Genomic DNA, 15,227 nt, shown 5'->3' with positions numbered 1-15,227 from the left:
AACCCTAACCCTTGTGCGTGTTTTTTATTTTGACAGCGAATGCGCACCTGCGGACCACTTATGTGCAGCCCTGGTTATTTAGCTCATCATATTGCAGCCACAGAAATTCTTTTGTCCATGAAACCATAAAGCTGCACTTTCTTTTTGCCTTATAGTCTGATTTGTCATAACTTCTCCGTTTTGTGGTAAGCTTTTCTTTGGCTGTCACTTCTTCACCCTGACCTGTCTTATTTGGCTCAGCAGAACTGAAATGCTTTTACACGCTCACTCACATAAGCTCAGCGATTCTCTGCGCGATCAACCTCTCACATGTTTAAGCTTGCTGCGGGAGATTTCACTTGTCATGTTTGCATAGTAAGCTAACGATTAATAAGACGATGTCAGAGGAATTGGTGCACAAATTATCATCACTCACAGATCAGTGCTGTCGCTCTCTACACACAGTTCGCACGATTGCAAAGTGAAAGCAAAAAAACAAGCGCAAATTCAAACGCAACTTCAATATGTCACATATTGACAGTGGCTCACCGATGCCAATGACATAATTACCCAGCTACATTTCCGAAAGAATGCAAAAGCATTGACATATATTTTTCCTACAATAGCCCGACGGGCAGGGAAGAGATAGATTTTGGTAGCCCGACTGAAAAAATCGCTAGCTCCGGGACGTCGGGCTAGCGATATTGCAAGCCCTGTATCTGATTGAGGAATCACTCATCTTTGGAAAAGAGAGTTTATTACAGAGAAATGTCTCTTTCCAAAATAAAAGCTATACTATCCGCTTCTTCTGGGCTATATTCTCAGCAGCATAAGGAGAATCATGTGCTAACAGCTGTCTAAATGACTCGGCTAAAGTTAGTAGCATGCTTGTTGTTTTTGTCTTTGCACTAGGATGATGTCGGCGTAAATGTGCAGTCATATTCGTTGTGTTCCCACTAGTGCTTTCAGGTTAATCTCGTTGAAATGACCTTAACGCCACAACACGGCAAATCTCCGTTAACGAGCTACCGCCGATCGCTCCGTGCATGGGGCTGGGCTAGACGGCAAACACGTTAACGAGCTAACTGCGCTAACACACTAGTTCACACCAATGTAATTGAGCATTGCATGGCACATCCAACATACTGTTTTACTTTAGTCCATGACTCGCTTACCTTCAGGGTCATACGTCACATGAAAACCAAAATAATTCCAAACGCCAGATCTGAATGAGGGTGGGGGAGGTGCCCTGTGCTCTTCCTTCTGACTATGCTGTCTGTGTTGAGCGCTCAGTGGATCTGCGCTCGACAGTGCAGCCTAGGCGGAATAGTCGAACACAGATTCACTGAGCGCTCAACACAGACAGCATCGTCAGAAGGAAAATTGATAAAATAAATTACAAATGTTGTATTGTTCGATACATATGCGTACCGAACCGAAAGCACTGTATCGAACGGTTCAATATCGATACGAATATCGTTGCACCCCTAATATATATATATGTGTATATATACATATATATACACACACATATACATATATATATATATATATATATATATATATATATATATATATATATATATATATATATATATATATATTTATTCATTCTCCCTTACCGATACTTGTGAGACTGGGGTGGCTGGGGTCTGCTCCATGGGAGCCTCTGGTGCAGGGCCAGGTACAGAAGCAGGAACTGGTACCAGGTTTGACAAGAAGGTGAAGGGTGACGCAGGACGCCACTCTGTTAGGTTTATGGCTGGCAGGTAGGCAAACAGGGCAGCAGTGGACGGACCCCACAACCACAAAGCTGCACACAAATCACAGATAACACTGTTAAATCTTATTCAACACACTGATATGAGCCTAAACCCTACAGAGTCAACATATCAACATTGTGGATACAAAACAGTCTAAATTGTGGGTCATGTGTATAATACAAGGCATGAGATATTTGAATATTCACATTTATAAGTGAAGCTGCAAGACTACAGTGTCTAAATATTTTCTTCCCTCATTTACAGAAGCAGCAGTAAGCAAGCCCATCGTGATGACAATGTAAGGGCTAAGCCATGTACACTAAGGAGTATTTCAGCAAGTAAACAAAGGATTAATAAAATGTGCTTGTGATTTACCGTTATGTGAGTAGAGCTTGTGTGAGCAGAGCTCAACCACAGCACAGCCCTGAAAAGGCTGACCTGAATCTGCTACTTGATTTGTCCCACACTCTGGGGATGCGTGCTGGTTATAACATCTACCGCCACACGATCACTTTTTCTATATGTGCTCGCTAAATAGGTTAGATATTTGATAAGGCACTCACCAAGGAGGAGCAAAAGGGGCAAAAGCAACAACAGGAGCTTCCAGAGTTTGGGAAGGCATCTGAAACACAGAACATACATACATCAGAGCAACGCACAACTGACAGGAGGACATGTGGCATGAATGCAAAATCCCCGGGTAATAACTCAATATGTTCTCACAGCTCAGGAAATGTGGCTTTATGAGAACTGCAAATGTCTTACTCAGTGCAGTCACTACTGCTTGAAGATTATGAGCTGTGGTCACTCGATGGGAGTGAAAATAACAACATAATAACCTAACTTGGCTTTAGAGAGTTCATAGAGTTTGTTAACAGAACTTCCAGCACTTTCAATTAGATATGCAACGTGTATCTGCACTGCTGAGGAAAGCCTAGGATAAAGCTGTCACATACTTAATTGCTAGTGGAGGTCAGACCTGATCGTACTCACTATAATGATTCTCAGTTGAGCCTGACAGCTCTTTGTTTGACCAAACTGTGTACACAGCAGTTATAGGGCATCATTAGCATTTATCTGGTGTCTTGTTTCTGGCTGCATGATGAAAGTCCAGTGTTCACTCTCTTTTAACACCGTGTTTGGCCTCTACTACCTCCTGATGAAAATAAGTTCACCTTTAGCAGCTAAAATGCAGGAATCCATCCCATTATATTATTGCACAGTTTTATCTTAGAAAAATCAAATGTAGATATTTTAGTATTTTGAAAGCTATTCAACAGATTAAATGTTGAACTCTGTTCTATTTCTTGCGAGATTCTGAAAGACAGCTGAGGAAGGACGACTCTTACCGGGTTAGAAAGAAGACGTTGAGCAGAGACATGAGAGACACCAGCTGGTACCATCCTGTTGCAAGAAACCACAGAAGTCCTTTGCCTGCCTTCACTGTTGAGAAAGAAAAATACAAAACACACAGAATGAGAGGGCAAGAAAGAAGTAGAGGATGAACATTTCTAAAAAGATGAAATAAAAACAAGAGCTACTGACCTGGAGCCGCCAGGAGCATCCAGAACAGTGAGAGCACCCTTTGTGCTGCCGTCCCTACACCTGAACCTAAAGCTTTGCCTGCTCTCATCACACAGTAACCTGGCTGGAGGAGGCAGTGACCTGCAAAACAGGGTAAAAGAGGGAAATGTTTAATTCACTAAACTCAGCTAAAGCAATAAACTGATCGAGCTGCAACTGAATGATCAAAACATACATGTTCCTGTAAATTTATACGGTGTGATCAACAATAAGAGAAGTGCTGGTTAACCTGCATAAACTAGGACGCTCCACAGTGCCCCCGCCAGTCGGCGGGACCTAGACGACTGTTTGAGGAGGACGGTGTGTGTCTCAGAGACCTGCTTCCCTTTACAGTCATCACCTGTGTAAGCCCAAATGATGGACAGCAGGCACGTAGAATGAACAGAAAAAAGCATGTGTGAATGAAATCATACAAAAAAAAAAAAAAGAAACGCAGTCGGGCAAATTATCAAAGCAAAGCAAATTAAAATAAAGAAAATGAAAAACAAATTATATTATAATTTTTTAAAAAGCCATGAGCATGCATATTCTATATAACTCTGCAATGCATGAGATGCTGCACCATGCAAAGCTGCGTTTCCTGACTTAAAGGTCGTCTCTAATTATTTAAGAATTTATTCAGACTCAGAAGAACAACTGAAAATGGTATTTGTCATATTTGTTTCTTTTATTCTTAATTTTAAAGACCATTGTGAAATCCAGCAGCTACTTCACCTATTACTAGTCTAAAACAAGATGCTTTTCAACCAGTAATTTGCTTTATTTCTTGGATCATGGTCAGTCGTGTGACGTTTTTGTGTAAACTGATGGCTCGACATTAGTCTGAGGCACACATTTAAGACAAAGAAACATCTGCAGGTCACGTCGGTCAACGGGCTTCAGACCAGCTAAATCAGTTCACACAACCTTTGCTCGCTGATCTAGACACAGGTCACGCATATCATTAACTCTGTCAATCATGCTACGTGTGAGAAAATGAGCACATGCATGTGTGTGAGTGTGTGTGAATGCCTGCTTACACAGGGAGCCATTGAGATTAAGATGTGACGCATCTTCAGTAACCAGATCCTTCACATTCATGCTTCCACAGTAGCTCGAGTGAGCTGCAATATACACACAGGGCATGTATTAGCAATATTATCAGTTGTGTGAGAAAGTTATGATGAAAAGGAAGGCGGAGTGTGAGGATGGCAAAATGCACGCCACTAATGTGACGATGAGGAGTCCTCGTGAAGGAAATGAAGAGCAGTAGATAGAAGAGTGAGGAGAAAACACATGTAGTGAAAAGGTCACAGTTGATAACGTTCTGCAGCTGTGAAAAAAAACAGCTTAAATCAGCAGCAGAGTTGGAAATAAATTTTTTTGCTAATTAAAACTTTTGATTGCACATTGATAAAGTGGCTGGAGTCAAAGAGCCTTGTTAGTTCTGCTTGACCAGCCATATACTCGACACTTGACAATCAGGCGATGGTTGTTTTGATTTTAATTTTGTGTTTAGTTTACTTCCTCCTTCAGAAACAGAAGCCAAAAGTGTGAAAGTGAAGGTTGAGACATAAACACATGAGGAAGAGATTCTTGAACGTCAAAAAATCTCCATTTGAGGCGCCTTTCTCCTTAAACAAACAAAACAGTAAGAGCTGAAGAAGGAAGGAAGAGATAAAAAAGAAATTATAACAGGAAAGTTTATTAACACAAGAGCAGGTGAAGATGTCAGGAGCTGCGACCTTTAACCTTTGCCCTTAGTAGTAACAGTGGGTACCTTGTCCTTCATATCCATTAGCCCCATGGCCCATCATCCTGTGGAGAGTGGTCTGCTTTAATAGCCACAGTTGGGATAAACTTGAGGACGCCGCTTGTCTCACCGAGTCCGAAAACGATGTCAAGGCACCTGGTGACACACCGGTCCGCATTCTTAGTGTTAGTCAAAAATGCACACACTCAACAAAAAGCTACAGATAAATATTGGTGATAAGACGAGGAAGAAGTGACATTAATGATAGAGGAGTTTCCCCAAAGATGCACTTGGATAAAAACAAAACAGGAAGCTATGGAAAGAGTCCAGCAAGAGGAAAAGGTAATAAGGTTACACATGAAACACAAAGAGTGAGACAGAGTGATGGTGACAGGGCTGCTGAGGTAGAAATCACGAGGTTTCAAATTAGCTGCACACATCTCTAAAAGCTCCTGGAGTCAGTTCACTCTCAAGATCACCAAGAGTCTCACTCTGAGCGGCTCAGGAAGTTGGGACAAACGATGAGAGAGGAAAATGTGGAAATGACGGGAAAAGAATGTCTCTTTTTGTGTACCTTTTCCTGTTTGGCTCTTGGCCCTTGAACCCAGCCAGACCACACTGTTGAAGAGCACAGTGACTAAGGACACTATGGGGGCCAAGGCTTGTTTGCTGTAGCGTATACACGTGTTAGACATGGAAGCCAGGACACCTGTAGAGAAACACCACTACTGATTACATTCTCATCATTTCACAACTTAGTGAAAACATGCATTTAACCTTCCAGCTCAGTTATCCAAGCAATAAAAACAATGGCTGCATTTAAGTACGACATTTCTCACCCGTCTTGTTCCTTCGACTCCTGTCTCTGCTGTAAATACTGGTGAAAGGTGATGATGTTGACGAGAGGGCATCGGTGGAAGGTTCGGCAGCTTGAAATGTTGATGATGATGATGACGATAATAATGACGATGCGGACTGTGTGACAAAGGAGTCCGTCTTCTGAGAGTGTACAGAGCAGTCTCTGCAAATGTAGCCATTGGAGAGCGCGGCGTGGGACTTTGACGTACTGGCATCGCCGTTGACGCTTGATAAACTGTGGCTGGGAGTCTGCCCTGCAGGAGGAGAGCGTGTTCACATGTTTATGAATCATTCATTAACAAACACAAAGGAAACCATTAAACCACTAGCTACATATTCTTTTCCTGGTGTTAAAGTAGTTGACTGCACACAGCAACATTAAAAACCTACTGTAGCAGAATAAGGATTAAGATCTTTTACTCTCTCTTGCAAGATTGCATAAATCTGCAGTAAGTGTGCTGGAGTACACTGCTGTTAAGATACATTTTTTGGTATGGAGTTCTGGAAAAGTCCTCTTAAAACAAAAAACAGGGCTCTTTAGATTACAGGCTTTTGGGCCCCTCAGACTCAGTGATAGTCAACAGTGAATATCTGAAGCTTCCGCGAGCATTAATGATAATGTCTGAAAGTGATTTTACGTCAGATGTCTGAGTGGAAATGATCAGTCAGAGAGAAAGTTAGAAGCAACAGAATGTCTCCTGTTATTCTCTCGCACAGTAAGCGGCCTCCATCTGGCTGCTTTAGCTCGCTGAACGATAGAAAGGGAGTTAGAAATGTGCCTCACTCTGTGAGAGACGTTTTTGTAGAAAAATGAAATTTGAAACGATACCATCCACAGATCTGTGTGCAGCTGCTTTTGAGGGAGTTTCAGAGGATCTCAGGTGCCCACGTGGAGCAGGTAAACATGTTCACATTCGAAAATAAAACTGATACTCAAATGTCTGAATTAAGTACCGTAAAAAAATTAATTAAAAAAAAACAAACAAAAAACCCTGCAATTACCCAAACATAAATATTTGTTTTATATATTCTCATTTGTGTTGTAATAACATCTTTTACTTGACTGAACATTTTGCTTTACCATTACTCCGCCTCATTTTCTCAACCAACTCAGCAGTTTCACTTCATCCTGTTGTATCTCCACTCCTGAGCAATTATTCTGGGTATTCAAGATTATCTAATATAGGGTCAACAAAGAGCAGTTACCCAAGATAAGCCTTAAATTCTTTTTGATAGAGTCTTTAGGAACTAAAAAAAAAAAAACATCTGTCATTTTATTTTTTCAGAGAGGAAGTTCAGTTGTATATTCTGCCCAGTGGAATCAAATAAAATGCTTAATTAAAGGAGATTTTTCAGAAGTATTCTCTTTCACGATTGAGTCTTTATTGTTATGTAGCTATTTATTCCAACTTACCCCAGTGTCCATCCACATAAGTTGTTGTGGTGGTAGTGACAGTGCGTTGCCTCAGATGGGGCTGCTCCACGATGGCTGTGATCTGAGCGGCATCAGACGCTGTGCTGCTTTGCTGCAAGCTGCTGCTGCTGTTAATGGGGGTATTACCAGCTGAGAAGGTGAGGGTTTTCCTTGGTGTGGCGGCCTGGCTCAGGGATAAAGACAGGGAGTTGGAACTGGACTGTTGCTTTCTGCTCCGCAGCGTCCTGTGTTAGCAGAGAGGGGAAACAGAGCTGTGAGTTTGGCAATTGCGTGGGAATAAAGAAAACCCGCAACTGAGCTATGGTTTCTTTTTACAGACATGCAGTCAAAAAGTGCTGCAGAACAAAATAAAACTATAAATACCCAGCAATAATCACAAGAGACATACAATAGAAAATTAAAACACAGCTAACAGCAATACAAAACTGCATTAGAAAACAAATTAAATACAGATAATAAAAATTACATGATAAGAAAAGTCCACAGAATCAGCTTAATGTAGATGGAGTGGCAGACTATTCTGAAGCTAAGCCATGAGACACAAATCAGTCTGTGTTGGTATTCAGAATGACCAAACGTAAATAAACAACATAAATAAAGCCACGATCGCCACGCTCAAGAGTTGTGTGTTCGTCTTGTAATCGGAAGGTTGCCGGTTCGAGCCCCGACTCGGACAGTCTCGGTCGTTGTGTCCTTGGGCAAGACACTTCCCCTACCGCCTACTGGTGTTGGCCAGAGGGGCCGATGGCGCGATATGGCAGCCTCGCCTCTGTCAGTCTGCCCCAGGGCAGCTGTGGCTACAACTGTAGCTGCCTCCACCAGTGTATGAATGTGAGAGTGAATGAATAGTGGTATTGTAAAGCGCTTTAAGGGTCTCGAAAAGCGCTATATAAATGCAATCCATTATTATCATTAAAATTCTTCTTTTACTCTTTGGTTAGTTAAATGTTAGAGTCAAAGAGGAAAAGTGCCCATTGCTGGTCTCACCGTGTCTCTCTCCTGGTGCTGGTGTTGGTGTAGCTGCTGCTGCTGCTGCTGTGGTGGTTCTGGGAGTAATCAGCCAGGTTCTCGTTTCCATAGTGACTGGCACTGGTCTGGAGACGCAGGCTCCGTCGTGACATCCTGGGCGACTCGTACACAGGAGCTATCTGGTGCTCTTTCTCAAACTCTAACGCTGCTGTTGAATAGCTGGAGCTGAGAGTGAGAGCGGACAGAGAAAAGCAGGAAGAACAGAACGAGCGGGAATGTTAGAAAATTGGGAAGGAAAACAAAACTGTTCTGTGAAAGAAGGCACTGCATGACAGTTAATTACAAAGAGGGCGTTTCTTTTATCCACTGCATGGGAATCCTTTTGGAGACAAACAAGCCTCGAGAGTGCCTTTATGCTTCAAATCAATACTGAATGGGGGTATCCTGCCTTTTTACTCATGTCTGTCCCTCAGTTAGTCAACTTAGAGACACTTTTTTAAAAAACAAAAAACAAACCCAGTCCTTTTTACAGAGCTGTGATGCTTTTGTTCCCTGCAACTGGCAGAGCTCCTGACAGGAAGTGACTCACTCACCACGGAGAGAGAAATATAAGAACAGGCACAGAGTGTCTCTGAAAGTAAAATTAGACAAACAAACCCAGTAAACATCCAAAGTATGCGAGAAGGCTAAACACGAGACTCTTACTCCCCTCCCTGTAAAACCAACTGAAAGTCAGAACACACTATGAATGTTGTTTGCCGTGCTTCGCTGTGACTCACAGGGCCACACCCACCTGGAAGAGTAGGCACTGAGCCAGGACAACATTCAAACAACTGCAGACTACACTGGAACACTATGGAACTTGCTAATGCCTCTGGGCTGGTGCAAAAAGAAAATGCCTTAAAGTACAACTGTTCCATCTTTCTCTGTAATAGTAGGGGCACTAATGCTTTACAAGCACCACAAACATGACTGTAGGGTCTGAATGACTCATCAAGGAACTCGATTATAACAAAACCCTCAGTGCAAAGTTTTTGCTACATCTAAAGAAGCGCTGGTGTACTGGACTGGACTCATTTCAAGGCTTTAATAACAATATTTTTAAAATTTGCATTAACATAAAATATTTGTTTAGGCATTTAAGAAAATGTTTCATTCTAAAAAAATCTAATTTTAATATGACACACAAATGAAATGAAAGTTTTTTTTTGACAGAATGTACAGTATTCAAAAGGTGTCTCTTTTAAATATTTATTATTGCTGATTAATGAGACAAAAGCATTTTATTCCTCCTTTAATTTATGAAATAATCAATTAAATATTTGATTCCAGCACAATCTGGAAAGTCTGTCCACAAGTGGGGAGGGTGGAGCTCTGGACTGAGCCTCTCAATGGAGGACGGGGAATAAACTTCCTGTTACACTTCAACAAGGAAACTCTGTAAATGTGTAAACACGAGTTTTATGGCCTGTCCATATCTCTTGCAGAGCACACGCGGCATATGATTTCAGAGGAGACTGACCAAGCCAGCAGTATGTGCATGCATTTGTGCACGTTTATATCTTGTGCAGGTTGCTCTGTGTCCCTCCCTCGGTCTCTAAAACCCAGAGGATTACACACTCCCACTGAGAGCCAATTAAGTGCTTTCGTCCTCACTCTGCCTCTCGCCTGCTGATCCAACTGGCCCTTCTTTGAACACATGACCACCGGGGCAGTATCCTGCTGATCTGAAATTAACCTATCTTCTAATGCAAAGCATATACACAGGATTGGTAGCAAGGAGAGGTTTCTGTAAAACACCAAAAAGTAAAAAAAAAAGTTACAAATCTTTCAAAGCAAAATAGGTTTTAAAATGCTATAATGAGCACTGTCATTAGTGCACTAATTAGTAGGAGGCAAGAGTAAAATTTAAGTAAAATCCAAACTAGAATCAAAAGTTGGAAACATTTTTGTCTCAAATCATTGTCTACTTATGCCTACAGCACTGATATCCCTGAATAAGCATCTGTGCTGTGAAAATGACCAAACAACAGACGCAACAGAGCTTCAGTCGAGACTATAAGGACTCTGCTGGACACTGTCTAAACAAAGGCCTGAGAAAATAGTGCGTACCGTAACACAGGTAGGCTAAATATCAAAATAACAATCAGTTTTCCATCACACCTGCACCTCTTTTTATCTTATTCAAATTTTAAATTTAAATATTGGGAAACAGCTGCGTGGCAGTCGAGCATTTGCCTTTCCAAATCAACTGCGAGTCCCAAACTCTGACAATTCTCTTTTTTAAAGTGATCCAAAAATGACTGAAAGGAGTTAATCCAGTGATTCCGGTCCACAGCGAGAATGTCTCAATGCCACACTTCAACAGCTGCAACATGGAGTGGATAAAATGTAATAACTGTTGCTTCCAGGTTACATTCTTATCAAAACACAACTTCATTCCTATTTATACAAGAACTCACGCACACACAGAAGTGTGTTTTTCATACCAAAGCATAATGATTCAGGTTTGATTAGTAACGTTTTTGTGGGGTGTGGAAGCAAGTGTTACAGGGCAGATCAGGGTGTGTGCACGAGGAAACTGTCTGCATAGCCTACAGCCAGGTAGAAGCTTCCTAATAACCTTCTGTTCTACCTGGAAACCCCATGTGGGCATATTTTAACAGAACAAACACCATTTGGGTTTTTATAAAAACAAAGCTTTTACCTCCAAACAGAGCTGGTTACCACCCCCTCCTTTAGCAAATTTAAAAAAAGTTTAAAAACAAGCGATTCGTTTCATCGGGTATCCAAATTCATCCATGTGCCGCTCTCTCCCAGGCGGCTTCCACGGCCCACATCCGTGACAAAAATAGAGATGGACACAGCAAAGAAGACAAAGATGAAGAGCCATGCAGTACATTACAGAGAGAAGACACTTCCATCCTGACATTCAGCTTCCTGGAATCTCTCCTTACATAAGACTAAAGCTTTATCTTCCCACACTCAGTGGGCGCAGCCAAACTTTCTTACAGCGCACAACTGCACATCCAATCTGATCAGACTGGAATCTACATTTAACCAGCTTAAGTTTGCCTTGTTGTTACTTTGGACATTTGTTATGCAGTCGAGCTGTTTATATTTGTTATAGATTACTAAAGATCAGCCTTCAATCAAGTAAAAATCACAAAATATATATTTTATGTCATGACATTCATTCATCCGGGTGTAAATGTAGCTGAGTGAGTCTGTTTACCATGCATGATCAGTGCAAGGAAATTACAGCTCATACAGGAAGCATTCGTCCATGGGACGAAAGACAGGTCTCCACTGATCCCACTTATCAAAATAATCAACTGAAACAGAAAACCAAATTTTTTTTTAGGGTTTTTTGTTTTCTTTTATGACAGTGCAGAAATCGCAGAAGCTGCCAAAATAACTCAGGAAATTGTCACTTCTGGTTTCATCTTCATCTATCCAGTGATAGATGATCCCACCACACCAACAGAAAAAAAGTTACTCCTGTGACATCACCACAGGTGAGTCTACACCCCCAGTGCTAGAATTTGTTTCCCATCTCTAAATAGCCTCCCACATGAAGCCTGCTTTGCGTAGTGTATGCAAAAGTATGAAATCTCATCATACAAAATACAAAAGGAGACACTTTGTTGACACCAAGCAAATAAAATGAGCATATCCATTCAGTTATTATAAAAATAATAATTCCGAATACTGGAATGAATACATAAAGTCATTTTTGTGATCAAGCATCATGCATTCACATACAGCAAGTAAATGTCTGTAAGTAAATGTGGCCATCTTCACTACTAAAGAAGTTATGAGGGCTCAGAAATGCTGGCAGCAAATAAAAAATGACATAAATAAAACCCCAAAACGTATAAACCCATTAAAAGCCCCATGTTCTCCAAGGTCCTTTAATCTGGAAAATATTGATACCATCAAAGTCAAATTTTGCATGGTTTCATTAAAAACACTAAAAACACTAAACACTAAAAAAAGATCAGCTGGGAGGCACTAATTAGTTTTTTCCCTTCGTTTTTCATTAACCTTGTTTAAAGTCCAGCAATGAATGATTTAGCCCACCTTGTTTAAGGGACATATGTGAACAGATGTAAGCTAAGGGCTAAAAGTTGTATTATACTGTAACATTTGTCTAGTTCCTTTATCACTTTTTAACTTCTTTATAGTTTTTATGAGCCTTTATAGGAACGGTTAGCTTGTAAGACATTAAAACTATAAAAATGTAACAGTTGTAGTTTTTTAAAAGTAAAAGAAAAATGTCATTTTTACCAATGGCATTCAGACCTCAAAGATATCTCAGTTTCATCTGCAGGAGAAAATGTGAACACAGCATAAAAGAGATCAAAGCAATTGTGATAAGTGCAGAAAAAAAAAAACAGTTAAACACAGCAGGAAGTCAGCTGAAGTCTGCTGCAATATGTCCAGTTAGTAAGAACCCTGTCCCATGATGGCTACCATTTGCACCCTCTGTCTAACACTAACACACACACACACACACACAAATCTTCAACAGAGGTTATAAAAACCATTTGGGTTGTAAATCTCAGTGTGGAAACCACAGTTGTGGCTGCAATGCTTTGTCAAAAGCTTGCCAGGAGGTTTATACACGCACGCACACACACACACACACACACACACACACACACACACACACAATAATAAGAGGGGCATGCTGACCTGATTTAAACTTTCAGAAAAATGAAAAGTCCTAGTTAAAGTCGTCCAAACAAATATTTTGTTAGTTGCCCAGTGCACACCTGAATGTCTTAAGTACTGTCCTACCACGTAAAAGAACCATTTACATAGAACATCACTTTCGAAAGGAAAAAGGTGGATTCAGACATCAGATTTTCTAATTGAATTTGTCCAATTTTCCATCCGCAATCTCATAAACCAAAATTTCTTTGGCGGGCACTTTAATTTAATCACAGCTAAACATTACATCTCTTGTAAACAACACAAAATGTGTTATATGGGAATGCTGCAAGCCCAAGAAAATTGAACCTACTGCAAGTTCTACTACTGAATGTTCATGGGTTATTAGATTGGTGCCAACAGCAAACTATTTTAGAGACTTGGGATGCTGTTGTTTGGCTGACGCTCGTTTCTATTTCGTTTCCATTATTCAAATCTCCTCCCTGTGATATTACAGGATTGTGTTGATTGTGTTTAAATTGTATTCCTCTCAGTTTTTTCAGTTGGAAATTCAGTTGTGCGAGCCTTCGAAAGTCTGTGGGGAAAATATGAAATCAGAGCACAATTGTAGCCCCCCTCTGTCTTCCTGTTTTGTTCAACTGAGCCCTTTAAGTGCCAAGGCCTATAGTTACCAGAATCCAGGATCTGAGAGTCTTCAAATTTCCATCCAAATATGTTTGGGTGGGTTGGATTTGGCACTGAGATTAGGATCATTTGAGCCCACCCACAGACAGTACCTCCCTCTGCCCTGCTGTGTGGTGTCCTTTTCCTATCCGTGCTATAACACCACAGTGTGCCAATTTATGTTGCTGTTGCTGCCACGGAGACCGTCCTAAACAAATCTCTGGCTGGAGAGAGAGACTCATCAGAAGCAGAAGCTAGATATTTACCACGTCCACAGACAGATGCTGTGATGCAAAAACACAATACAGGCCAGAAACAGAAGTGCTTCTTTTATGCAGAATCATATTCATCACGCACTTAAGATTTAAGGTTCAAATTTCTACTTTTATTCGTTTAAAGAAACAGAAATGTTTGGATAACACTCACAAGAAAAGCGGAAAGCTAACTCTTAAACTCTTAAAAATCCAGCTGCTGTCATTTACTTGGCACTTGGGCAGCAGTGCACGTAGTAAAAAAAAAAACAAAACAGACCACATGTCAAAACAACTGCAGCAGCACGGTGAGCAACAACTGTCCAGCTTACTCTCAGTGCACTCAGCCCCACCCTATTCATGTTGTATTCCTGAATCTGGTCTTGCAGAGCATGACTAGCAGGCACAAATCTGATGAGAAAATGTGCTTTGTATGCTCTTGCAGATTTATGTTTGCATCAATTTGCTTAACCAAATTAATAATAATAAAAAAATCTGCTTAAATCTGTATTAAAAAAATGTTTCCATGGCTAGAAGGCTGAGTTTCTATCTGTTATTGTCACATTTATTTATTTATTTTTCATCGCTTATGTGTAGCTAATGTTTGCAGATAGCACTATATAGTATCAGAGTACTCAATCAAGCCTGCTGCTTACGGTTTACACACTTCAACCATCACTTGATGGAGAAAAAGCCCCCAAACAGAAGCCCCAGCCCTACTGACCTACTTCCACTTCTATAAAATATGGAGGGTCTCTAAGAGTCAACACTTACAAACACACCTGCTTTCAGTGCATTTTTCTGGAGGTGGTGCAACTAAATTCTCAGTCACAGTCTGTAAAGTGCAATTGTTCTTGTTTGCCGTTTATCAAGTCAAAAGGCTAAAAAATGTGCAAAAACAATCTATGATGTTAAACCTTCAAGCTTAGAATATGCAGTTATCTGAAAAGGCTTCATAAATAACAAAGAGGACTGAGTCTACATCACTATTCCTGGGCTAGTCACATAAATATCACCCAACTCTAAACAATATTTCAAGAGAAGACATAACACAACATCTGTGGTGTTTTGTACTTCAGCCTTGTTCACACATGCAAAAGCTGTTTTTTTAAGCTTACCTTTATCTTTTCCCCTCTTCTCAACAGTTTTAGGACACTGAATACGGACCTTTTAAAAAGTCCTTCAGCTGTGGTGTTGGTTTGCTGTGTCACTCCTAACAGCATGCTCTAAGCTTCAATTGTATTTTTGCATTTTTATATGGATGGAGGGTTTTTCTGTTTGTTTTTTGAACAAATGTTTTTTAATATTGATGACAG

General features: G+C 40.7%; 1 protein-coding gene across 6 annotated transcripts in view; it reads right to left on the bottom strand.

Moving 5' to 3' along the window:
- The window catches only part of sun1 (Sad1 and UNC84 domain containing 1), a 28,497-nt gene that overhangs the window by 5,558 nt on the left and 7,712 nt on the right, over window positions 1–15,227 (bottom strand). For 3 of the 6 annotated variants that reach the window (XM_040050601.1, XM_040050581.1, XM_040050573.1), the window contains 11 exons: window positions 8,339–8,545; window positions 7,331–7,575; window positions 5,898–6,170; window positions 5,633–5,767; window positions 5,086–5,214; window positions 4,346–4,429; window positions 3,556–3,666; window positions 3,288–3,407; window positions 3,092–3,185; window positions 2,306–2,364; window positions 1,602–1,792 (listed from right to left, as the gene is read on the bottom strand). In XM_040050601.1, coding sequence (XP_039906535.1) covers window positions 1,602–1,792; window positions 2,306–2,364; window positions 3,092–3,185; window positions 3,288–3,407; window positions 3,556–3,666; window positions 4,346–4,429; window positions 5,086–5,214; window positions 5,633–5,767; window positions 5,898–6,170; window positions 7,331–7,575; window positions 8,339–8,472 — 1,575 coding nt within the window. In that variant the 5' untranslated portion in view covers window positions 8,473–8,545. The remainder of the gene's footprint in view (window positions 1–1,601; window positions 1,793–2,305; window positions 2,365–3,091; window positions 3,186–3,287; window positions 3,408–3,555; window positions 3,667–4,345; window positions 4,430–5,085; window positions 5,215–5,632; window positions 5,768–5,897; window positions 6,171–7,330; window positions 7,576–8,338; window positions 8,546–15,227) is intronic. The other 3 variants (XM_040050587.1, XM_040050593.1, XM_040050610.1) reach the window with 3 other exon arrangements.

This window comes from Simochromis diagramma, unplaced genomic scaffold (assembly GCF_900408965.1).
Source record: "Simochromis diagramma unplaced genomic scaffold, fSimDia1.1 OVJJ01000321.1, whole genome shotgun sequence".
Taxonomy (NCBI): domain Eukaryota; kingdom Metazoa; phylum Chordata; class Actinopteri; order Cichliformes; family Cichlidae; genus Simochromis; species Simochromis diagramma.
This window is presented reverse-complemented; position numbering and strand designations above follow the sequence as displayed.